The sequence below is a fragment of the Malurus melanocephalus genome, unplaced genomic scaffold (genome assembly GCF_030028575.1).
Source record: "Malurus melanocephalus ecotype Western Australia unplaced genomic scaffold, MMel_1.1 scaffold_215, whole genome shotgun sequence".
NCBI classification, from domain to species: domain Eukaryota; kingdom Metazoa; phylum Chordata; class Aves; order Passeriformes; family Maluridae; genus Malurus; species Malurus melanocephalus.
The window spans coordinates 939,845-966,520 of record NW_026623447.1 but is presented as its reverse complement, the minus strand read 5'-3'; the positions used below and the strand labels follow the sequence as shown (position 1 = coordinate 966,520).

At 41.6% G+C, this 26,676-nt stretch overlaps 1 protein-coding gene across 2 annotated transcripts; it reads left to right on the top strand.

The window, feature by feature from the left end:
* Position 1: 1 nt before the first annotated feature.
* Positions 2–25,622, top strand: NARF (nuclear prelamin A recognition factor). Of its 2 annotated transcripts, none has more exons than XM_057374075.1 (11): positions 2–71; positions 7,110–7,190; positions 8,076–8,219; positions 9,895–10,027; positions 11,571–11,705; positions 15,994–16,112; positions 16,947–17,076; positions 17,749–17,821; positions 20,717–20,854; positions 21,457–21,614; positions 22,171–25,622. In XM_057374075.1, exons 1-11 carry the CDS (start codon positions 42–44, stop codon positions 22,410–22,412), a joined length of 1,383 nt encoding a protein of 460 aa, XP_057230058.1. In that variant the 5' UTR covers positions 2–41; the 3' UTR covers positions 22,413–25,622. The 2 variants fall into 2 exon arrangements, with proteins under 2 accessions (XP_057230058.1, XP_057230059.1); XM_057374076.1 differs by lacking the exon at positions 2–71 and adding an exon at positions 6,444–6,598.
* Positions 25,623–26,676: the final 1,054 nt, after the last annotated feature.

The window sequence follows — 26,676 nt, the reverse complement described above, 5'->3', positions numbered from 1 at the left end:
CGGCGCCGCGCCAAGATGGCGGCGCGCTGCCGGTACTCAGCATGGCGCCTGAGCCTGCGGATGCTGCCCAAGTAAGAGTGGCCGTATGTTCCTTTGTTGTTTTATTTTAGAGGTGCTTAAAAAGAGGAGAAGCCTCGCTTAAAGAGAGGAGTGAAATGTGTTGCAGAGTGAGGCTGGGTGTGTGGGAGAGCCTTGCTAGAGCCGGTTGGAGTGACCTGCGCTGGGTGAGGTGGACATGGCCCCTTGCGTGAGGGGTCAGGGCGGGTAGGGAGTCCTTTGCTGTAGCAGGGGTACCCTGTGTGCTGTCCCCAGGCTCGGACAGCCCCTGTGGARTGCAGGAAATCTGCGTTCTCCATGGTAACATTTAGAGCACGACTGTTTCTAAAGCGCTGGTGCTGTGCCTCAGTCATCACAGAATCACAGAATGGTTGGTGTTGGAAGGGCCCTCTGGAGATCACCCAGTTCAACCCCCTGCCAAGGCAGGGTCACCTGGAGCAGGTGACACAGGAACGCGGCCAGGTGGGTTTGGAATGTCTGTAAGGAGGTGTTGCTCATTTTAGGAGCTCTGTAAACACAGAGTCTGGTTTCCGAAGGAGACGTTGTTTATTCTGCAAAGGGTGCAAGGTGGAGTCTCCAAAATCAAGCATGCCAAAACTTTTAACTACTTACACATTTTAKCAAACAAAGACATTAGTGTTCATTGGCTACACGTTACATGGTTCTCTTATTAATTAGTATTCTGTCTTCTATTGGTTAATGATTCTCTCACTTCCGTGTTTATTAGTCTGCATACTCAGTTTTTCTCTTCCTGTGGGTGTGTTTCTGGTGTCAATGGCTCATGGGTTAGTGGTCACAGATCTCCCCCTGCCAGAATTACCTTTTACACAGCAGGAGCTGATATCAKCACAGTTGCTGAGTTGGCTTTATTGGTTTCTTCTGTGTCTTGGGAGTTCTTGCCAGATGGCCCATAAATTCTGCATTCTTTGTGTCCACTGCCAGTMGGTATCCTTTTTTCTGAGACTCTGTTAACCTCTGCCTAGGTCTGAGATCGTTAAAGCATGTCAAACCCTAGACTTTATCAAGGCATTTCCACTGAAAAAATTCATTTTTTCTGGCACATGGACATAATTTATATTTGCAAAGCAGAAATACCAGTGAGATTCTTACAGCTTCAGAATTGATGCCATGAGTTTTGTGAATTGTATGTCAGCTGAAGGCTTGGGTTTGAAAAATTGTTATTTGGGGAGGAAAGTTTCTAATTAATTTGAAATACTAAGTGACCTTCCTGTTAGGAACAAATAGGTTACATTTGGAAAATCTTTCATTTTTCAGTCAAACATGGGAAAGTTWTTTCTGTTCAATCCATTAGAGCAACTGCTTGTGTCAGGCACAATGGGTTAAGTGCAGACATCTGTAGTTTAGCTTTACTTCTTAAATTCCCTTTATGTAAGTCAGTGTAACTTCATCTACAAATGATACTTGGTCTTCTCTCAGTTGCACAGGAATTTCCTTCCTGAATGAAATTCTGAGTTTTTGGMATTTTTCTGAACATGAGTATATTCTGGAGTGTTTGCTCAGGGCCATGAGATGGTAGAAGTTTGTTTAGCTGTTCTCAACACATTTTGGTGAACTGAGATTTTGATCAGACAGTATTTTTCATAACAATCCAGAGTGAAGATGGGAAAAAAAACCACCCAGAGTCCCTGGTATAGACAGTTAACTGTAGGTACTGGAAAATACCAACTGATGTGCAGTTTCTRTGTAACTGTTAATGGGAAAAGGCAGTGAGGAACTGCAAGAATGAATTGGCCTGCTTGTGAATCACAAGGTACCAGCTGCTGGATTTGGACGAAAAATAGGAAGTAATAAGTATCACATGTGCTCAACCCAAACAAACAGCTGACTGAGTCTTCTGGGAAGAAATTTATGTCTAATTAGCTGTCAATCAGTTTTTGTAAGCAACCGGTTTCTCTGGAAACCAAATGTTAAGCCATTTTGAATGATACAAAAGATTTCTTGTGTTTAGAGCAGATTGAAATAACTAAAAAATTCATCTGTCCCCTCCACTCAGCATAAACCACACGGCATATCACTCTCTTACTATGTTACTAACTGCAAAAATATCAGCAACTCTGTAATTCTCCAGTTCTTCAAAGGTCATGGTAGGATGATCTGATATGACTTAATTTAATTACAAAGTTAGAGACAAATTATTTCAACCATGGGAACCATACACACAGACASTCTTGTAAAACAAACATGGCAAGGATCCTTGTAAGCTTCTGCTATCCATTAATGATTCTTACAGATTTTTTTCTAAAATTTGGGAATCTTACACCAGCACCCTTGAAGTAGGTGAGTGCTGTTATGCCTACCAATAAAAAAATGAACACATTTTGAAAGCTTAATCCTGGACTTAAAAGAACAGCACGAATTCCAACCACCTTGCTTCAGAAACAAAAGCTATTTTCCTAAATAAACATTGAGCAATTTGTGACTGACTRTTTGTAAACTTCTTCCTCAACAATATAAATATAGATTTTGTGAAACTGTTTATTTACTATTTGTATAGTAAATACACTTTYTACTTTTAAGTTATTGATCTAAACCCAAGAACATGCAGATAGAACAGAACTGGCTTGTATTTTGAATTAATTTGACACACAAGTAATTCTAGTGCTTTTTCCTAATTTCAGAGCATTTTCCTAAATACTCTTTTCTAAGGCCTTATACTTTTTTTTTTCCCTAAGGTCTTAAACTTAGGAATTCATCTATGCAATAAGCATGTGATCTTACTAACATGCCAGGATAAATTCCCAGAGACCTCCCCACAGCTGGTTGGAGGCAGCCACTAAAAGCTGCGGCTGGATGGAATTGGCTGCAAGTCCTGTTGAAAATGAGCTCATCCCACAGAATGAGYTCTCTGTGGTGCCCCCTGACCTCGATGGGAACAGTGTGTGTGCAGCCTGCAGAGCATTGATTTCATGGAATACGTGTTTACCAGCTGTAGGCARGATTTATTGCCCAGTTCTGACAGCTGTTGAGTGGCATGTGCTGTGACTCTGGCCAGGAGGCATTTCCAGCTGGCACTGCCTTGCAGGACTGATGCAAAGCCTGTAAGTCTTTGCAGTTGCTTGCAGCACACTGTTTTCACAGAGAAATACTTACTTCTCTATTTCTTTCAGAGTGTGAATGGCTCCAATGTTATATGGAGACACAGAGGCCAAATACATCAACAGTGGCCATAAAAGCAAGTGATGCCTCTAAGTGCTACCTACTGTTGGTGAAGGAAAGTTTTTAGATGGTGAGATTTTTGGGAAGCAGCCCTGCAAAGGTGGTAACTGTTACCTCCCTGAGGCCAATTAAAGCAGGAYGAYTCTTTCTTGTCYTAGGTTCTCAAGCAGCTTAAAGCAAGATGGTTCTTTCTTGTCTCAGGTTGTCAGGCCTGGTGTGATGGTTGGTCATAGATGCACTGTTCTGTGGGAAAATGGCATCCATAGCTCATGGGAAGCAGAGAGTGCTCTTGGCAATAAAATGAATGAGACATCTTATCTTATTATTTCACCAATATAATCATATACTGTGTACTGAAATGGGGATTCCTTGTGCACTCTTCAGTTGTGTAAGTTTTTACTCTTTTTGTTTGAATTTTTATTTTGAAATTAATTCTGTTCAAGCATTCCTAAAACAAATAGGGATGAAATAGTGATACTTAATCTGTGTATCTAAAATGTCCTCAATATTTCTGCAAAATCTTTCCGATTTCCATGCAGTTTTCTGATTTTCATTGTGCATGTAAGAAATATGGGGGGGGGGGGGATGTAATCCACTGCCTTTTCATACGTGCAGAGGAATATATTTGATCCAGTCCTGTAATAGATGACTGATTTAGTTGACTGGAGAGGTTGTAGATTCCTATCCAGGGAAACATTTGAGGTCAGGCTGGACAGGGCTTGGAGCACCCGGGGTAGTGGAAGGTGTCCCTGCCTATAGCAGGGGTTTTGGCCTGGATGACCTTTGAAGATCCCTTTCAACCCAAACTACTCTAGGATTCTGTGAGATAAAAAATATTTTAAATATGATCTGTGCAGTTACAGAAATATCCAAAACTGACATGTCTTTTGAAGAATCACTGTATCAATTTTGGATAATAAATGTAAGTATAATCATCAAAGTGTGAAAGAGGAGGATTTTAGCTGTGTCTTGAAGTGCAAATCTCTACACATTTCTAATTTGGAACTTTCATCTGTCCTGTCACTGTATTGGACAATGCAGTTACAGCTGTTGTATCCTAGTGGAATAAGCTGGGAGGTTGGCACAGCTTTTTCTTGTATGAAAATGCTCGTCCAAAGGAACAAGAAAGATGTCAGATAATGCTGCATTCCGGCAAGTCTGTAGGAAATGCAAATTCTTAGGGGATTGCTCAGGAGTGGTTGTGGTGCTTTTAAAAAGCTTGGGTTAATATGCTAAATGAAATGTGAGAGCATTTTGAATGAGAACAGGCACAGAAAATTATTACAAAAGCTATTACAATTTTTACCTCAAGCCAGGATTAGTGATATTTTTCCAGGATATATGTAAAGCAGCATCAGTTTATTTTTCTTTAAATGGGCAGCATGAAAACGTTTCTGTTTGCTTTCATCGTGGTAAAGCTAAGGAATTTTTGATTTCTTTGACCTCAGTGATAACTCACCCATAGTCTGCAAATTAAAAAAAAACCCACAAAACACTACATTCTTCTCTGGCATTATCTTTAAAATCCTTAAAACAGAAATAAACGAGTATTTAAAGTTGTGTCCTTAGGTAACAAACCTCTGTGGCTGTGCCTGCCTCCCCACCCCGAAGGTGCTAAGCATCGTCATSTCTTTGTGAATGTATGCATCCTTTTCCCCAGCTCTGCTCTGAGCTGCTACTTATCTTTAAGGACTACTCCTGCCAGGGCCTGATTCAGGGTTTTTTGGTGACTTTTTTTGCAGCTTTTGTATAGTTTTGCTATAATATGAAAAATATCCTTTATGGAAATGTTTAAATTACAAGCCATAACACTTCAGTTTAACCACAAGCATTCTATAACTATATCTGAGTTACAAAAGAGAAACAAACCCATCAGTGACGATTTTACCACTGTGACTGCATAACTAAGCTACATATGCAAAAAAGGCAACATGTACACATAGCACTCATCTTAGTATTTGCGAAAGCCAGCACTATAATATGTGTTTATAACAGGAGGGGATTTACCAGTGTTAAAGAAACAGTTGCAGTTTTGGCAGGAAATTGCATGRGTTTTGGAAGTTCTGTGGTGTAATTTCTGAAATGTCATTTTACACTTGAAAAACTTCTCTTTGTAGCTGTAGGCGTCTGCTTGTACGTSTGTGCTCATGTGGCCGGGGGTTAAAAAGAGCAAAATGTAGATTGAATCTGTCTAAATCCTACAACCGGAGGTTTAGAAAGACAAGCAGTCATAAGCATCTTAATTGAAACTTCGGGGCCTTTGAGACTGTGGAAGGCTGATGTGTCTGTTTAATAATTCTGTGMATGAAGATTTGAGATTCCTGCCTGGGAACACCATCGCCGGTACTTGTGTTTTGTTACAGAAATGGGAAATCGCAGCATATTGGTTAAATAAAATGGTGATGATGCTGTATTTAGTAACTCGCAGAGTGTCATTTCACTTTAAAGCTACCGAGAGAAAACAAAAATCGGGGAGGGGGGAAAAACCCTTTGTACGATATGACCACGGAGCGCGTTGTGGAAAATATGCAGGGACTCTCTGGAAATGCAGCGAAGCCTCGGGCACTGTCATACCGCAGAGCCGGGCGCGGAGGGCGGCTGCCTAGCGATCACTGCGGCCAGGGGGTCCCGGTCTGGATGGGGATTAGGACGGGGACTGAGATGGGGGASTCCCTCCGCGTACGTGCGGCGGCGCAGGTCCGCAATGAGCCCGACGGGCGCGGCCGGGGAGGTGCCGGGGGAGGCGGCGGAGGAGGCGGTGCCGCCCCACCCGCTCTGCGGCCACAGGCACAGCCCCGGCGGCAGGTACGGGACCCGGCTTTGCGCCCCGCTACCCCCCGATAGGCTGCTGTGGGGTTGTCGGGGGGATTTGGGTGGCTGGTTTTTTTTCCCCCGTGGAGCTGAACAGCTGCAGCTCCTGCCCGCCCGCTCTCCCGTCACCTCGGTGCGGGGGGCTCTGAAGAGCCGGGGCTGCGGTGGTCCGCTCCCCGTGCGGGGACAGGGCCGTGCTTCGGGAGCAGCTTCCCCGCGAGGCGTGGCCAGCGCTGTCCGCCCCGCGTCTCCGAGGCCGCACGGTGCCGGGGCAGCGGTGGGGGCTGGCGGCGTTTGCCGGGTAATTCCGGGCGAGGGAATTGCGGACACGTGAGCGCGGCGGGGCCGCCCCCACCCCGGGACCGCCCGGCGGGGCGGGTGCGGCAACAAAGGGCGGCGGAGCGGGCGAGTGGGCGCTATTCGGGCAGGTTTCACCTCCCGCCCCGCTCTCTCCTGTCCCGCAGCCCCGGCGGCCAGGACCGCGCAGCAGCCGCGCCAGGGCCGGGCTGTGCCGGCCGCSCCGCAAATGAAGTGCGAGAACTGCACCAAAAAGGTGAGTGCGGCGGCCGGGTCCTGCTCGTTCCCTCGGCTTGGGGGGGACACAGTTTCGGGGATGGGGGGACGTGGCCGTGGCCCGGGAACCCCGGCAGGGGGAGCGGCGCTGGCCGCCGGCCCCAAGGTCACCGAGCTCCGCGTCCTCACMCGCGGCCCGGCCGTGGCAGCTCCCGGGAGAGCCCCGGAGCGTTGTCGCTGGGATGCGGCCGTGGCTGTGCCCGGGCGACGCGGAGCGCACTCTGCTTCTCTTGTACCTGCGCGGGGCAGCCCCTCAGATTAACAAACTGCCCCGAACTCTAAAACCGATGATGCAGGGGAGTTCCTGGCAATTATTTCCATCGTGGAATTGCACTTTGAACACAGGGTCTTGCGTGTGAAGAGGCAGATCGAACGTTTCCAAAAACGTGTAAATAACTCGTTCAGTGGTTAATGACACGAACAGTTGYACAAAAGTATTCTTAGTGGAGAGCAGSCTATGCATAATCCACATATTTTATGTTTCGTTTCAGGAATGCAGTAAAAAACAGAAAAATGATGATACACAAAGTACRTCTGTTGATGCATTGAGTTCAAATGATGGCATTGAAGAGGTAATGTTTCTTGTAAAACCTGTAATAGACTAATTGTATTCTGTTGTTGCTGTGCACCCCAAAGAAGTCATAAGGAGACAGCTTTCAAGTATTAAATATAGCAATAAACAAGCAGTTGGAAACAATTATGAACTCTTGTAGATGTCGCATAACATGTGAATCAGAAATCTTGTAGAAAGGTAAAATAAGAGCCCCTTACTATGCAAACACAGAACAGAAATTCTAAGTTCTAAAAATTTTGAGTGCCAAAATTCTTATATTAAGTCTTCAGAACAGAGACAGAGCTTATAAGGAGAAAAGAGTTCAGATAGTACAAGTGKACAAAATGTCTACTTATTTCTTATATCCAAGTATTCCTTCTTAAGTGAGCTGCAAATCATGTCATAGCCACGAGTGTGAAACTCTTTATCTCACAGTATATGTTCAATGCAATTGTAGGACTGTGTTCTGTTTGTTTTACCGTTACTGTGTTCTGTTTGTGGTACAGAGCCCAAGCCATCTTGCTGTTACAAGGGCATCTGGTTAGAGCTTTAATAGTTTAAGGGAAAGTTTTCTCAGTTGCTTTCTGAGTTGATGGGGACTGTCAGCTCTGACGCACAGTGCAAATGAAGTTGCTAGCATATGGACTAGGGGCTAAATTTAGATCTTTGTTTACAGTTAAACATTTTGCAGTTTCGCAGTAATAGGAGGAGCAGAGCTATGGAGGGGATGGAACAAATTATTTTGATTACCTGTAAATGATCTTGGGTGTTATGCAAGTGTCATGGATTGTCCTGTGTTAAACCAAATAATGACACTGTGTTTGCTTTTCAACTGTCTCATTGCAGAGATCTTGAAAATAATTTAATCATTATTAAATACTTGTTTACTTTTTTTTGCCACCAGAAAAATGAGTTTGATACATTGGCTAATGCTAAAATACTCCTTAGCGACTGCCTAGCTTGTGACAGTTGCATGACATTGGAAGAAGGAGCCAGAGTTTTCCAACAGAATCAGAAGGAGTTCTTTCGTATTCTCAACCTTAATAAGGTAAAGTGACCCAAACAATAACACACTGTTTTCTGTGAAGAGGAGGCAGTTATGGAATGACTAAGCAGCTTGGTTTTCCAAGGCAGATAACATGAAGATTTGTCAGGATATGTTTTTTCCAAAAAGGAAGTAAAAACGTTAGGCAACACAAATGTTAAAGTACTTAAAATAATTCTGTACTGGAGTTGCAAGGTCACAGCATTTAACATAAACACCAGAGGAAAGTTACTGTACCTGCAGACAGAAAACTTACTGGCAGTGTAATAGTTTCATTACTGCACTAACAAATTATTCTGTAGTTTAGTGTTTAAAAGTACTCRTACCTTCATTACCAGGAGTGTTCTGGGTGGTTTTGGTACTAATATATCCYCATTATACAAACCTATGAAGACATGTTTTTGAAAGTAGACTTCTTTTAAATATATATTCAACTTGACTACATTTGGATATAATTGTAAAATATACAAACGTATATTTTCGTCCACATCCTTAGCAAACTTTGTAAGTGTTCTATTGCTTTCTTATTTTCTGCTGAGTTCTCCTTTTTCTGGAAATTAGTTGCAACGTGTAGTGCTCAGATCTTTAGAACCTGATAATAAATTATTTTAGTTCTGCTTCAGACTTACGTGCAAAAGCTACTACAGTTGAGTTTTTTCTTAATTTATACGTAAGCGTCATAAATAAGAATTCGTTACACAGTACTTAAATTTTCTTAGAARGAGTTTAGCTCTCCRTACAGAAYGATGTTGKCAYATAKATGAGAAAATTAGAAGAGAAGGGGAGAAAAKAATCTTTTGGGTCACATGGGTCCTGTTAAGAGAGCCTGAAGCCTACAACAGCAAGGCAGKCAGGTACCTTCATCACAACACCAGGGATCCAAACAAGGACRCTGTCCTTGCTCAGTYRTGAKCYCTGWGTCAGGAGTTCTCCTTCAAGGGTCATTAYAGAGCATGTAGATAAGTACAAACCGTGCTCTCTGACCTTTGCAGGCTGCAGGCTGACACTTGTCTGTAGCATGCTCCTGGTTTGTCTTCCAAGGGTTCCACTGGTGTGGAAAATGTTCCAGCTAAAACACAAGATTAATCCTCAGCGAAATGCCAGTCATCAGAGCTGYGTAGTTCTACACCATACTRGTGTGGAATCATAGGATTCCTCAGTGCCTACAAATGCTGATYTGTTGGGAGTTCCATRTTGCCACTTTACCYCAACAACTTCAATGATGAAGACACAGGAGCCTTAACAAAAAATCAGATGTGTAATTTGCTGGCTTGCATTTATAGCTTCAAATACCCCTGCTTCTGTAAACATTTATTAATTTTTAAACATACAGCTCTTTTCATATTTGCTGGAATATTTTATTTTACTAGGACATCATACATGCTGATTGTCCCTTAACTCTCCTTRTGCCTTGTGGAAACCAACCATAGAATTGTTCTAGGAGGGATGGATTTCCCTGAGTTATGGAAAGGAAACATGTACAGATGACTGGAGATGAACACTGTCAGGATGAGAGAACGTCCTGTCCTGCTGCAACTTGAGGGTTGTTTCATGGAGATTTTAATGATATGGCCCACTGAAGCATAAGACTAAGAAATAGGAAAGGAAGGGAAAGCTAGGAACCTTACCCTGTTATAATGACCTCTTTTTTTTGCTTTGTTTTTGTTTTATTTACCAGAAATGTGATACCTCAAAACATAAAGTGTTGGCAGTGTCTATATGCCCTCAGTCATTGCCTTATTTTGCCGCTAAATTCAATCTCTCTGTGAATGAAGCAGCCAAGAAACTCTGTGGTTTCCTCAAAAGTCTTGGTAAGTTTGGTTTGTTATGGTGGTGAATCAGAAAGGGAGGGATCATTTTGGTTGTTTTTGCTTTCTCAGCAGCCTTCAGTACCTGAAGGGGGCTGTAAGAGAGCTGGAGAGGGCATGGAGTGAAACAGGGCAAAGTTAGGTTAGCAAAGTTAGGTTAGATGTCAGGAGGAAATGAGGGTGGGGAGGCCCTAGCACAGGTTGCCCAGAGAAGCTGTGGCTGCCCCATCACTGGAAGTGTACAAGGCCAGGCTGGAGCAACCTTGGATAGTGGAAGGTGTCCCTGACAATGGCAGAGGGTGGAATTGGATGAGCTTTAAGGTTCTTCCCAAYCAAAACTATTCTGGGATTCCATTCCATGATGTTTTGTTTGCAGTGCTAAGGTGCCGTTGCACAACCTTGTTCAGAGTTTGAACTCCACACTCTGAAATTACAGCTGGGCACCACGGCCACATACACCAGTGTGAGAAACRGATTGGATACATTTGCTGCTCACAGTAAAGGTCACAGAACAGAAGGACATTGTAGTGCTGGCTCCAGAATCTTCATTACCAAGCAATCAGGGAGGGCTTAGTCACAAACTTGCCATTTTTTTATATATTGAGGGAGAAAGGGATTCTTAGTCTAAGTTCCTTTCAGTTCTTTTGACATACTGTAKTACTAGAAGATTCTCAGTTCTGTTTTTTTCCTGTAATTCGAAATTACACACAAGAACTGTTGTATCTGCCTATTTTATGTTAAAGCTGTATTTCCTTTGCTGTTATACAGAAAATTTTAAATAAAAAGCAAAAGCCATTTTGCTTATAAATTTGAGATTTTTTTAAATTTATTTGAAGAAAGAAAAGGGACAGTAATAAATGTATAAACCGTGTTCTCCCTTATATATCTGTATATATTCTTTTTTCATGAGTTTTATGATGCATCTTTTCACCCAGTGTATTATTTTCATCTCAAAGCATGCCTAAGTTCTGGTGGGCCCCACTTTTCCTAGAATGCATTCATTATCTACACTCACTTCTGTGGGGATGTGCTCAGTGTTACGTAGGCTTATAGGGAGTATGTTACTAAATGAGCAGCTAGAAGATTTCTGCTGTGTTGGTGATATGCTCCTGTACCTCTGCAGACAAACTTTAGCAATGAAGATATGCCTCTTAGCTGGAGATTTTTTTTTTTTGTGACTTCAGCATATCTTGAAAAGAACACTGCTTTACAAAAGTCACTCCATGTGACCCAGGAAACATGACATCCTGTTCAATTAAACTAAAAGTAATAAATGCTGAATGGCAAAGTGCTCAAAAGGAAGCAGAGAACTGTTTGCAGTGCTGCTTGCAGCATTAGCCATTTGGTGGTCATTTTAAACTCATGTAGAAAATATTTTTCCAGTGTATGGCTTCTATTTATGACTACAATTTGTGAAAATCTGCCGAAGGGAAAGAATACATGCACTGATCCTTCAAGGTTTTTCATAGGCCTGGAACTTTGAAAGGGGTTTGTGAGGTGGAAAACATTCTAGTAATTCCCTGTTCCTTTTTGCTTGCTTCCCTAGGGGTGCATTATGTATTTGACACCACTATAGCTGCGGATTTCAGTATTCTGGAGAGTCAGAGGGAATTTGTGCAGCGGTACCAACGGAGGAACCAGGAGGAACATGCCTTACCTATGTTTGCCTCTGCTTGCCCTGGTGAGAACTGGTTTATCTATCCTTCCTGTCCTTCAAACTTGGAACTACCAAGGACCTGAGGAAAGAGTGGCTTCCCTTTGGGAGCCTTACGTAACTTAGAGCATTTTTGTTTTGTTTTTGAGAGATACCAAGCACGCAGTATTTATTCCCAGTATGACTGGTCATCCTGAGTGCATTTCAGTGCTTGGAAATGAGAATCAGAACTGGAATGGAGGAGTTAGTGGCTGCTGCTTGTTTGTTCAGACCACAAAGTTTARCAGGGTGTTTCCTCAATGAAAAGAATCTTAGAGGAACTTCAATATAATTAACCCACAACYTCCATTATCTTAAGCAAAGTTTAGAACTTGCCACTTAAAGCTTAGGGGAAAGTAGCAGGTGACATTCCTTGTGATGRCTGTGAGATGGTTATGATGGTCTGACACTTGGAAAGTAATTCTCGCATGAAATGTCACAGACTTGACTCACTAAATGTCTCACTTCTGAGAATCTTGCACCTGAGAACKTGTTCTGTTACGAGCAGAACCTGTGCTTGTAACAACTGAAAATTTGCTGAACATTCAGTCACTGCTTACTTTTTCTGTTTGTTAGCACAGCACCATTTCAATTCTAGTAACAATCACATTACTAAAAAAGAAGTATCAAAAAGGAGGTGGAAGTAGCTCCTTCGCCTAACACTGCCTCTCAACTGCACCCTAAAGTTCATAGTGTTGCTTTTCAAAAGGCTGATAAAAATACCAAAATGTTTCTTGCTATCCTTGAAATAACTCAAGTAGATCACACTCATTAAAGAGATGTTAGAGTGATGATGAGTTGCAGTTGGTGATCCCCAGAATCTGCTGTTGTCACTGRTTGAAAGTTTAAATACTGCTGTTTGAATCATACTTGTATTTTTGTTTGTTCTGTGTATTTTRTAGTGGAAATACYTGGGTTATGCTTTCAGTACTACATATATGTATTAAAAAGATAAGTCTCTTCTGTTACTGTTATCTTAGTGTAAGCTCTTATCTTCAGGAGCAGRCATGCTCTTCTATGTGTAAAACCTGTGCAGTTGAAACACCCCAGTTACTTAGCTGTGTTGTCTTGCACACACTTTAGGGAACATTCAAAACCTGAGGATTTTTTTTAGAATTTTGAGCTAATTTTAATTTTCTTCATCTAGAAACAGAGCTCAGATTATCTGCTGCTCTCAGTGGAAATACTTTCAAATAGTTAATGGAGCAGTTTGCTTGTTCTTGTCTGGTCTGCRTAAAATAGTTTCTGSTTTCAGTGCTGGTTTTGGTGTCAACTCTGTTGTGATAGAAATGTTAACAGAAGCATGGGTGCTTTCYATTTCTGGGAAAATAACCCAGAATATCACTGTAAACCCATTTTGAARACATGGTATGTTTTTTTGTCAGCAGTTCGAGAAAGCAAAAATCCTGATTAGTCATCTTTAAAGTAAGGTTGTTCACTGTGTTTCCTGACCTTGTTTGTCTGAATGCATTTTCGGTTCCTTGTTCTCCTTCTTCTCTCTATTCCCAGATTACACATATTTGTCCCAGAGATGTTGTTTACTCTGTGTATTTATACAAAATGGTTTTTATATAKTTCTGTAGGTGCAAGGTCAATGTGAACTCAAGTATAAATGCTTAACTTTTTTTTTTTTATTTTGGTGAGTGACTTTGCACAGACCTATCACCCTTTGCAGCAGTCTGGGGTGTAACATCTACCAGGAGCTAAGGGCAGAGCCTGGATAGTCCAGAACCTGGTAAAAGATGTTCTATCATCCCTGCCTTAATTGTTCACCTCCTGCTGCTCTCTGGGGAGAAAGTGAGCTCATTTTTTATTTGTTTTCTGTTGAAAGAACAATAGTGGGACTACTGATATTACATGTAATAATTCAAAATATTATCAGTTCTCTTCCTTATGTACTGAGCTGGTGAGCARCATRAAGCCCTYGCTCTGGAAAATCCAGTGGTTTTAAAGCATTGCCAACGTCTGTGTACTCCCARAAAAGCCAATGGGGCAGATTTGCAGCAGCAGTAGGAAGAACRTAATTGTTCAGGGTTCTAATGCTTTTGTCCCAGTCACTTTCCTTCTCCAGRAACAGGGTTTTACAGTAGCAAAAGTTTTCTTCATTTTCTTGCACTTCTACMGATATATAGATGCATCTTTGTGATCTTCTCCCAATAAACCACCAAAAATAACATKATTTGAACTACATCTGCAATAATCTATATGGTGATTTGTAGTGCTTTCTTGCTCTTTGATGGCAACACAAGCCAGCAAATGGCCAAGAATCCGAATGAATTGGTGAAGGGTGTAGGTCTGGATGAGTGCAGGTGTACCCTGATATAATAATGGGGTATCTGAGGTTTTCCCTAACTGTGGCTCTGGAATTCAGCTCTGTGATGACTGAGCAGAAACAGYAGTATGTGTGTGGAGTGCAGATAAATGCTACTTGCCAAGGCTGTCTGTACAATTAACCAGTGACTAACGATCTTTGGGAGCTACAGCTATGAGACATTTGTTCTATCCACTGCAAGAACAGAAACAATTTAAGGAATTGCTTCAGACAATACCTGTCAGAAGTCTCTTGGGATTAAGTGAAATTTCCTTGGAGTTCATGACTACAATATCAAAAACATTCCARTTATGAGAATCAGCGTCATAGCAGGAGTGCTGGGGTGATTAATCCTAAGTACAAGGRTTTTTCAAACGAAACAAGGACAGTTTTAATCAGCTTTTGTTCTACTTGGACAGTACTTGAGACTAAAGCCATTTAAGCAATAGGATGTACCTGTCATGCAGAATATGCTAATACAGCTTTTTACCAAGACCAACAAATGCAGTCCTTTGTTGCAGGTAATGTCTTGGACTTCAAGTCCCAGTTGAAGGTGGACACTAGACAAACTTCCAATTCAGAGTCTCTCAATTCAGCACAGTCCTGATGGATAAATCTGTGGTCATCGGCTTTTCTTACAACAGAAAACAATACCTGTTGACAATGATGTGTGCCTTGGAGATTTTTCGGGAAAACCAGTATCTGTTAAGCTTGAAGTGTGTACATTAACAAGAATTGGGACTTCTTAAACAGCTGGAGGATCCTTGGGTTTTCCGAATACATAGAACCTTCTCATTTTCATCATAAGTTTTATTACACTGGGAAAACTRTTTCCCTGCCATAGAGAGACAAACCATGTGAACATGACTTGCATCCCAGTTTTGTGCTGCTGTTGGCCTTTGTGGGATTATTCCGACTTAAACATTACCAGGTGTTTTTACGAATGTGATGATTTCAAGCTTGAAGATTAACCTGCAGGTTTTCCCCTTCCTGGGCAGCATGTACTGTACAGCAGTTTCTCTCTTTTATGTAATCACTAATTTGTTTAAAGACAAAGCATGATTTTCCTCGCCAAACACAACACGCCTGCCTAGAAGGCTGGGCCTTCTTTACACAGTGCAGGTGTCATGTAGATGAAAAACTTCTGCACAGTGTAGGTGTCAAGTAGATGAAAAAAACTCCAAGCCCTTGCTGTGAAAGCTTCTGGGCTTTTCAGTAAGAGCTACAGTGCCTAAGAAAGACTTGGACACCCTAAATACCTTGATTTGCTCATTTGCCAGTCAGGAATAATAAAACAGCTGTGGATGTTGGAGGTGCTGTGGTTATCTATAGTTTGCCSTAGCTGTCATGCTGAAGGGGATGGGCATTCTTGAGTTACTAAGAGCACAGAGTTGCATACAGAGAGATTGCAGGTGGTTACTGTGTGGTTGARTGTGGGGGTGTTTCTGAAGGTGTGGCTACTCTAACAATAGTAAAAGAAGGCATTTTTTCCTAGGCTTAATTCATGTGCATCTTGTGATAATGTTTTCATGTGACTCTTCTGTTCTAGGGGAGGCAARCTGGGTGCATGGATATTAAATCTCAGGAAACAGCAGGTTACAGTTAAGCAGCCAAACAGTGCATCCGTTGTAGTGTCTGGTKATCCAAGGGCTGAGGTCTAGAAGGTCAAATTTTTCTGTTAGCTGRAGTCCTGTTCTTTCTGCTTTGTTAAATCTGTGCATTAGGAAGGGGGTAATAGGTCATGAAGTTCACAATGGCCCTAAGTCTATAATTAATGACACAGTGAATTATTGATTAAAGCATTATTGACAGAGCCTTGAGGTTTCCTACCATTCCCAAAGTGGGGAGCCTCCACAGCCTACCTGTTGGGGAGGTGTCATCATTTTTAGGAGCTGTTGTGTAACTGCTGCCCCTTGCTGTGCTTATGGGCCACTTCTCTCTACCTGTAATTTTTTGTGGTTCCAGGTTGGATCCGATATGCTGAAAGGGTACTCACCAACCTGGTGACCTCTCACATTTGCACTGCAAAGTCTCCACAGCAGATCATGGGCTCCCTAGTGAAGGGCTACTTTGCCAGACAGCAGGTAAGTAATTCTGATTTATTTTTACCATTATATTCTTCTAAATAGAAAAAATGGGCTTTAATACTGAAATATAGATCTTAGTGTATTATATTTGTCCTTTACTTGATGAAGTGGTGCTCTGCTGCTCTACAAATGTCCATAATGAGAAGAATGTACAGAGCCTCATTTCATCCAGTGCAGTGTGAGCTGGCAGCAATCCTTGCACCCCCAGTGCAACATGGACTTAGATATTTATGAGTAGAGTTAAATGCAATCTCAGTTAAAGCGTTTTTTGTGAAATGCTGCCTTTGTAATTCTACAGCACAGCCAAAACAGGAGTGGAGGAGAACAATATGGAAATTACCCTGTTATCTTGGATCAATAAAAGCATTGTATCCTAGAAACTAACCTTTTTTATCTTCTCAATTTTGTGTGTTGAAAAMGTTGCTGTTATTTACATATCAGACTTAAATGGAGCTGCAGCCCCATTCTGTAGGGTAGTGTTGCTGTCTGCACATGGATAGACAAATTCTGAAGGATTTCCTGTGGGTGAAGGTGAATGAGTGACAACTAGAAACCAGAACTCTGAACTCTTGACTTGTATTCCCTTTCAAAGGCAATCAAAAAGCTGCAGAAAATGTGGTCTGAGGGAATAAGCTCAAGTCAGAAGACAGACTTTGGAAGTTCGTTGCTGACTTCTGGCAAATCATTATCTGTGTGTAACATTCTTTAAATTTAATGGGTAGGGACTTACTCCTGGTATTGCCTGCATGAGGATTATGTCACTGTTTTTGTCCTTCAAGCTGTCTTTCACTCTTCACGGAGTTCACACGTTCTCCTTTCTGTGTTCCACAGAACTTGTCTCCTGATAAAATTTTCCATGTAGTTGTGGCGCCTTGTTACGACAAAAAGCTGGAAGCCTTGAGGGAAGATTTCTACACTGCCTTGTATAATTCACCAGAAGTTGATTGTGTCCTGACATCAGGTTAACTTTTTTAAACTTACCATCTATAAATATAYAAATGAAGCACCATTTTTAGAATAGCATTTACACCAGAGTTTGCTTTTTTTCATATCTGCTTTAGTCATAAAGTTGGCTTTTTTCTGCTTTAAAATGTCGTACATGTTTTTGTGCTCCTGGTAGTACAGGTACTACACGATCCAGGTTCTACAAAGCAAGTGACACTTGCTTTCCTTCTAAGTTGCTATTCATTTGAAAAATCAGGTATTTTGTCAGCCTCTAAAAGTTACGCAAATCCATATTTTAAATGATTGTCTGGCTTGTCTGTGGTCATTATTTTTTCTCCACTGGGATCATTTGTAACACTCAAAATTCATTGCTCCAGTGGCCTTTTGGTGAGGATCTTGTTTTTTAGCCTTAGTGTCCAAACTACACATGCTGCAGTGTGGAATCACCTTCCAAACTTGCTCTAGCAGAAAGGCTAAGGGTTTAAGCAGAGTTTGGGCAAGCTGAAGGCCCYTTTTCTTTGGGGCTGAAAGTGTCAGACTTCTCAGTTACTGGAGGGAGCTGACTGTAGGAAAAGCTGGAAAACGTGACATGAAGCACATGCAGATRTTGGGATGTTGATCTCTGAAAGAGGCACAGCGTTGGGTTGTGCTTTGTGTTGAAAGTAAAATGTCATGTGTTTYCCTACAGGTGAAATTGTCCAAATAATGGAACAGAAAAATGTGTCTATGAAAGATGTGACTGAAGTAGCTGTAGATAGTTTGTAAGTAGTTTTGTTGTGGATTGCTTCCTTATTTTAATGACAAATGACATGTTGGAGCATATTCAACATAAACGTAAAACTGCTTAGAAGAATGTTTTTTTCTTTTTAGAGAAAAAAAAAAAACCTTCATCAAAGGCTGAGGATGCCACAGCTTCACCCTTTATATAGTGGCCAAACCCACAAAAATATTCTCTTAGATGTTCATTGCTATATATAACAGATAATATAACCCTGCATGTACTGTCTAAATAAAAAAACGCATAATTTGAGGTAATGATCCTTATACAGTAAATCCTTTAAAATGTATGACTTGAAGATTTGTGTAGCTCCTTATTTATAGTTTAATGCAGTAATAAGACATTTTGCTGTAGCAAGTACAAGCCTTACTAGCAAGTGTGACTGTCTGGGGGCGTTGACCCTGTTCAGAGCTCTCTCGTGCTTGAACTTGCATGAAGCCCAACAGTCTSATCTGCCCTGTCCAGCTGCCTCCCACAAAGCTGCTGGGAACACAATCCTGGGCTTGACCATCTGCTCTGGGCTCCCCTCTCTTTCACAGCAKCATCTTGACAGTAAATTTCCACTTCCCCAATATGTTCATGTAGATTGCCAGAAGCACTACCCTTTCAGGAAATGGTAATTAATTGGTTTTTATACTGAGGACAGCAGTCAGTTTTTCAAGATTAGATAGAACTGAACTGTGCTTTAGATGAGAAGCACACAAAGCATTGGAGAGGTTTTGTTTCCATCCCATATGCCTGGCTCAGGCAGCAGCATGTGTGGTGTTTAATTCTCAGGCTTAGTTACAGAGGCTGCTCTCCCTGCTCTTTGTTCGAATGTGGCAGATGTTACTTGGTATCTTTCCAAAGGGGTGGTAGTGAAGCAATAAATACGCTGTCTTGCACAAAATAGAAAGCTCTGGAAGTTTTAAAAAATCCTTTCCAGTTCCAGCTAGTGAATGGATCCTGCTTGAGTGGGTCAGTGGGAACACATTCAGAGCTGTGTTTGTAGTGCAGCTCCTGTGATTGCTTCTGCCTGAGATTGTCACACAGACTGAGAATGAATAAAGTTCCTGCAGACATAATCACATAGAGACAGTTACTTAATTCTATATCATAATTACATAGAGACAGACTTTTAATTCTGTATCAGCCTGTCCAATGTAAGGACAAGTTGTTATTGATGATGTACCTGGTTTATTAGCCCAATTTATAGAATCATAGGATATCCTGAGCTRRATGGGACCCACAAGGATCATCAAAGTCCAACTCCTGGCCCTGCACAGGCATCCCAACAATCCCCCCCTGTGCATCCCACCCTCCAAATGCTCGTGGAGCTCTGGAAGCTATGGGGCCCTGCCCATTCCCTGGGRAGCTTATTCAAGTGTCCCACCACCCTCTGGGGGAAGAGCCTTTTCCTGATATCCAATCTAAACCTCCCTGACACAGCTTCAGCCATTTCTTGGGTCCTGTCACTGTCACAGAGAGCAGAGGTTGGAGTTGCTTCTCAGAAGGAAGCTGCAGATCCTGGTAGGGTCTGATCTCAGTCTCCTCCAGGCTGAACAAGCCAAGTGCCCTCAATTTATGTGGGAAAATAATGTTAATTTTTAAAAGGACTAATCCAATCATACTGATTCAACTGTGAGACCTAATGACATAATTTTTTGCCCTTCTGGGGTCTTAAAAGTATATCTTGCAGAGAAATTGAAATAACTTGAAGTTGTCCTCTTAAAACAAGTCCTAGCACAGCAGCAATTTATGATAAAGTGCTTGGTATTGCRGAAGTTGTATGAATAAAGTAACTTATCTTTGATTTCTCAACTCACATAGCTAAAGCAAGTAGCATTTGGCAAAAATTGGGAGACATACAGGAAACAAAATCACCTGAGGTTATTAAAAAAAGAAGAACAAACCCAGGAACTCAACCAACCAGAAGCTGCAGTGGTTCTTAAGTACCAGCAGTGGTGTGGTATGCAGTGGGCAGACAGAGTTCAGCTCTTCAGAGATTAAACTATTGCTTAAAACTTCACCTGGTTAGTGAGGGGTTTGCTGTGGTAACTCTCACCTGGGCTCTGTGGCTGGGAACAGCTCAGGCAGAGCTGGCTGTTCTGGGAAAAGGCAGTGAGACCACATCCAGAGAGGCTTTTACCTGGAAGAGCAAAGGGTATCATCTGTCTCTTGGCTGATCCAATGAGGAGGATCTCTTCCTGAAGCTGGCATTCCCCATGGATTTCTCCTTTGCTGRAAAGGAACATGAGCCCACAGAGCCTTTGGTAGTCACCAGCATGTGTGCCAGCACAGTAAACCCTGCAGCCATGTGGGCTCTTCAGAGCTGCTTTTAACTGGGGGAGAGGTGAACTTCCAGGAGATGCCCTTGCAATATGATCTCTCATTTTCTTTCCTGATCCATAGTGTAGTACTTATTTTTCAGGGTACCCTGTTCTAACCTGATTGCAACTGTACTGCAACTGATTTGGTGTTGGTTTATTGGCACAGTGTTACACACTCTGACAAACAGTTCTTGAAGCAGAATTGTCAGCAAAGACTTCTAACTTCTGAAGTACTTTCATATTCTCACTGGCAAAAAAAAGATTATGTCAATAATTTTTCCCCAAAATGGCTCTTTTAGAAAATCTTCAAGTTGTGATGAATGTGCATTTTTATAAATTACTGTTGCTTTATACTTCTGAACATGGAAAACACTGATCCTTTTTTTAAATTTATTTTTTTCAGCATCTCACTGCTGTCCTGAATAATTTACATTTTGCAGACAGTAATAAATAAAAATGTTAACGTGTTCTCACTTAGTACTACAAAACACTGGGGAGAAATAACACTGCTTTAYTGAAGTAAAAGAATGAAATGTTGAMGTTGATCTTCRTTTCTATTGTTTCCTAAGGTTTGATGACTTAAAGGAGGGAGATRTAGTAAGGCATGATGGGAACAGATCTGATGGTTACCTGGAGCACATTTTTAAACATGCTGCAAAGGAGCTTTTTGGCATGGATGTCAAGGAAATCACCTACAAAGCATTAAAGTAAGTTAGAGTTTTGTATCCTTGTTATATAAAATGGGTGAGCTAGGATAGAATAGGGTCTTCTCAGTTGGAGGGGACCTACAGCAATCACGGAGTCCAACTGCCTGAGCACTTGGGGCTGACCAAAAGTTAAAACATGTWATTAAGGGGTTTGTCCAGATGTCCCTTAGACACTGACAGGCTKGGGGCATTGACCACCTCTCTGGAAGGCTGTTCCAGGGTTTGACCACCCTCTTGRGCAAGAAACTGGTTCCTGAAGGCCAGGAACTTCCCCTGCTTTGATTGGTGCTGCAGTGGAAGCAGTTACTGCTAAACTGCCTCTTTGGCTATAAATATGCAAATCTTTTCATTGTAAACCAGCTCCTGGTGGTACTCATTCAAAACTTACCTGCATTTAAAAGTAAAGTAGTATTCTATTAAGAACGTAATAGAATAAAAATAGAATAAACTGCTTAATACAGCTTGAACAGTGGAAGAGTTCACCTTGATCTCACTGCTACGCTTGTTCTGTTCCCTGTAGAGTATCTGAATACAAACTGACACAGTTGGATTCTTCCTCTGGGAATGCAGGGGGTTAAAATGTTCTCTGTSTMTCTTGATAGGAACAAAGACTTTCARGAAGTTACCCTTGAAAAGGATGGKGAGACAGTGCTGCGTTTTGCAGCAGCATATGGCTTCAGAAATATCCAAAACATGGTCCTGAAGTTGAAAAAAGGAAAGTTTTTATACCATTTTGTGGAAGTCCTTGCCTGCCCAGGAGGTAAGAATAATTGTGAATCCCTAGTTGTTCAGCACAATTATGTCTATATATCTTGAATTTCAAAGGAAAGCTGCCTTATAGGCAGGCACTCCATTCCCCTCTTAATTCTCTTCTTAGTAATTTAAAGYCTCACTATTTAATGAAGGGTCTAAAATACCAATTACAGGTGCTGGGTTGGCTCAAAAAATGATTGAGTTTTCTAAAATTAGCCACAATGTTATTTGTTCTCTTATAACCTATAAATAAGTGCCAGCACTGTGCTGCCAAACCTCAGAGGAAGTACTCTGAAATGGTGGTTGTCAAGGGCAAGAAAAGACAAGGAACATAATTAGGATCATAAAACCATGGAGAATGCAGAGAAARATTGTTGATATGGAAACCTCATTTCCATTAAGATGATGTTGATATTGGAGTCACTTTAGGTAAAAACAAATTGTAACAGCGTGGGGGGAAGTTTAAAGAGAAAACTTCAGAGAAGTGTGAAAGAAGAATTCTGAGTTAACAAAGAAATCAAATCTCCATCACCTTTGGCTTTTTAATTTATTTTTTTCCTTAGGGTGCCTAAATGGAAAGGGTCAAGCCCAGACTGAGGATGGCAAACCAGACAAAGCCCTGCTTTCCCAGATGGAAGAGGTGTACACTGCAATTCCAGTTAGGCTGCCAGAAGCCAACCTGCATGTACAGAGGATGTACCAGGACTGGCTGGAGGGCATGGACTCCAAGAAGGTCCAGGACACTTTGCACACCACGTACAGTGCAGTAAATCAAACCACGAGCAGTTTGGATATCAAATGGTAACAAATGCAGGTGCAGAGCTGCGTTGAGGTTACAGGGCAGCACCGGAGTCCCCTCTATGCAATCGCGGCCACTGAGCATCAGCGAGGGTGGGAGTGAGCTCTGCCCAGCTGGGGATTGTTCTTGGGAAGAGACMTTGCTTTTCAAAAGCAGAGAAGTCACCAAAAGCCCTGATTCCTGCCACTGTCATTTAACTTTTACTGTTTGTCATTTCCTGCATACAATGGATTTCTTCATTTGAAAACTTGAACTTGCAAGGTACATCAGCCCTTTCTGCCAGGGATAGGGAGTGTAATTCATGATGAAGTTAATCCCTGAAGTGAAGGGTTCACTGCACAAARTGGGCTCCTCCAAGAGGGTGAGATGATTTTACTCCTACTCGTAGGTCTGCAATCCCTGTTATCACAGGAAAACAGTCAACAGGAATTTCAGTATTGATGCAGTTGGTGTGAAGTAACTTGGGATTTATTTGCCTTGTTARGGAAAAGGCCCTTTTAAAGAACAAGTGAGTGTATGAAGAGATGTAATTARTTTCTATAAGCCTTGTATTCATAATTCAGCAAAAAATACTCAGTTCTAAACTAGCCACCATTTSTTACTGATGTAATGTCACAGAATGCTTCTTAGAAACTGAACCTGGGAAGCTAAATGGTTCATGTAAAATAGTTCCAAATATGTTGGTTGGTACAAAAAGAGAACTTTCTTTCCTTGTAAGTTTTCTGCCAGCTTGCAGCCAGGAGGAGTGGTGCTGTTCATTTTGGCTTCTCTCTGAGAGTGAAACATGCCCAGATTGTTCTTTCATTTGTCTCCATGTTGAAAGACTTCTGCAAAAAATAACTTCGTGGGGTGCCTCTGAGAAAAAATACTGAGCAATGCTTGTAAGCTCATCAAAGTTACAATACATCAGCATAATGAATTTTGATGCACTTACTTTTATAAATATTCTATAGGTTCATTTAACAGACATTGTGAAGTGGTACTGCCATGCAGCTTGTCTGCAACTTCCCCAGTTGTCAGAGAGTTACTCAAGAATGTGATGGACAAAAGAAATTGGGCTCCTGACAGATTTCTTCAGATTTTCCTTGTAGCATCGGATCTGTTCACAATTAATGGCTGTTTGAAGCTAGCAAAATTCTAGATTTTCTTATGCAGCCTCAATGTGTCGATGGGCTTTTTTAACCATTTCATGCAGTTTGAATGAATCTTCTTTTAAATTTCTTTAATATTACAACTGCTTGTGTGATTAAGAAATCCTGCAAAAAACTCTGTATTTGAAATCTATATTTAACCTGGACACAATGGAATGGGATGCAGCATCAGGGAAGGCAGGGCAAGACCTGGCATTGGCTAGACCAGGAAGGCTGCGAAGGAGAGAKGCAGTGAAGTGTCATCCTGCTGACAAGAAACAGCTGTCTTCATAKGAAGCTGTTAATAATTGCAGTTTTCCATTGGACCTCCACCTAAATAACAAACCACTRCACTTGGAGGGATGTTTTCTTTCAAGTGCAAATGAGTTTGATTACTGCACTGAATGCCCACAWTGAGATTATGCCCATGAATTAGATAAATTAGCTTTTGCAAGTTGTTCCTTGTGATAAGAACATGATAGGTAATGTGGTGCAATATCAAAACATTGACAGAAATCTACCTCTGAACAGGAAGGCAGTCCAGGAGTCTGTGGGAAGAGCTGTGTGTAGCAGGAACTGTAGTAGATGTCTGTTAGAGAAAGATGGGGTGTTGTGTGACATTTCACAACAGATTACTTTCAGAAACAACATACACCTCCTTTGGTCTGATTTTCTTTATCTGCCRTGATTTCCTCCAAAAACTCCATCAGAATTCTAATGTAATAAAGTGGTCCTGTTCTGTTTGTATAGGCCTGTTTCTCTGTATATATGGTTTGTAGYTGGATGCATGTTTAAATTATATTGCTGCTGCTCTTTGTACAGTGTGCTTATTTWTTTATGTGCGTATACTGGGTRAAATGGTACAGAAAAAGTTTGCTTTTCTGAGGAAATCTTTGGTAACCTGCACAAGAGCTGCCTTGCTGTTCTGAAAGCAGCCCCTGGAGTGTTTGTAGGATGTGATGGATCCTCCTCGGGGCTGTGTGGTGCTTTGGCCAGTGTCTGCTGCACTGAAGGGCCCTCGCTCCCTGTGCTGCTGGGGGACCCCAGGAAGGGGCTGGGCACTGGGTGAAATACATCTTCTCTGCTCTTACTACAAGGGAAATCGGTGGCTCAGTGTCTAAAATAACCTGTTCCAGTTGGATCCACCATTTCTTTCATCTGCTCAAGTGTTTTAACCTGTTGAGCTAGTTTCAGTGTAAAGAGCTGTTGAGTTGTCTGCTGCAGAATTCAGAATGTCTCTGTTACCATTAGTGACCTAAGTAACTGAGACTTGTAATTTTTTTTTTTGTCAGCCTTTGTTTTATAAGACTTTTTGGAGTAAAATGTTTTAGTTTTTTAAAGGCTCTTTTTTAAAGTGCAAGTTTAAAAGGAAGGTTCTGCCCCTTAAGTCTTTACCCCTTCACCTGCTTTCATTGAAATTTTAACATCTATTATAAAACCTTATTGCAGCTTCACATATAGTAAAATACTTGCCTAAGGCTTGATTCTGGCTTTTAAATCTGCAGTTGGAAAGTCTATTATTGTTGACAATAAATATTTGTAGCCACATTTCTGAAATTACAGTAGTATTTAGTTCCCTGATTGGATTTTGACAAATAATAATTTCTATTGCTAATGCCTTTTCAGCAACAGGAAAAGCTCCTACCATGGCCACAACGYTTTACCTCTCCCTTGTGTCCCTGAGACAAGAGGATTTTTAGAAAATTACAAAGTAGAGTGATTATGGGAAAGGAACTGGACCTAACAAATGAATTAATAAAATTGTCTTGGGGTGTTCTTGACTTGAGCATGTCAGGTGCTGGATTTTTGGGGTTATAGCACTTTACTCTGAGACTGCTCCAGCATGTTGTGAAGTCCCTTTGCCTGGTGCAGGAGGTTTCCCTCAGCCACAGCACCTGTGTGTGTCCACTGTGGCCAGTGCCATGGGCAGTCCTGGGCTGTGCTCTCCCCAGGAATAATGCAAATATCCATATGCAGCAATTACAGCTGGATTACAGTTGGATGATGTTCAGTTACCCACATTTTGGTGCTTTGTTTTCAAATGCAGCATGACCATGAATTGTCGTAAATAAATTTCCATACTCAATTCTGTGCTGGTTCTATCTCGTTCCGTGTAAAAGTTTAACTCTTTAAGTACACTTGGTTCCACATGGGCGGGTTTGTCTGGGGCACCAATACTGCACCAGCAGTTTAGGGGAGTTCTGGATTACAGCTGCACCTCAAACTCTGGTAAAKGGAGAAGTTGCCAGATTGCTGTAGGAAATGGTAATTTGCTCTCYAGAATTGTAAACTAATATATTGAATCCTTTCAAGGCAGACAAACCTCTGTGGCTTTAAAGCACTTGTGGCTGGGGAGGAGGAYGGTGGTGCATGAGGGCAGTCTGTGAGGGTGGCTGGTTGTGCTGAGGTTACTGGGTACTGTACGTTAAAACASTGGTGCGCAGGAAAAGATCTTTCTTTTTGTGTGGCCTGATCCAACCGTTGGGGAAAGGATGAAAATAAGCCCTGACGCAGACAAGGGACTTTTTACATCAGTAGGTTGTGTGAAAATTTAATTAATTGAGCAAACATTTCCTTATGTTTTCTTGACTAGCTGGGACCTGGTTTTCTACTAAATAATAACTCCATCTGAAGGTGGCTGGGTTTTTTTTTCAAGGGGACAGGAAGGCAGGGTTACCTGGCCARAGGAAAAKGAGGAGGAGGAGYTGTTGGCACAGAGCAGRGTTGTTCCTGTTGCTGTGTAAACAAGTGACTGGTAGGACAGGTTTGGAGAAGGGGAGCCAAGGTGATAAGATGTCCTTAGCTACCCTGGAAATGAAAAATAACTACTGAGGGTTTGTGTCAGCAAAGCAGAGGGAATATCCATTTAACTGGTGCAGAGTTCAATCTGTGAGATTATATCCACTCCAAAAACACTGCATTTCTGCCCTTACTTTCCAAGTSAGTAGTTGGGTGCMACTGAAAAATAATGTCCAAATTCTGCACATTTACCTGATGAAATTTTCCACAGTGTAGATGCCTTTTTTTGCTCCCCTCAAAAATACTTAATGTAAAAACAGCAATAAAATACAATTAAATTTAAAAGTAGTAGGAATRATTGAAGTCTTTTGTCAAATTGATTGCATTGAAGAAAACTGAGA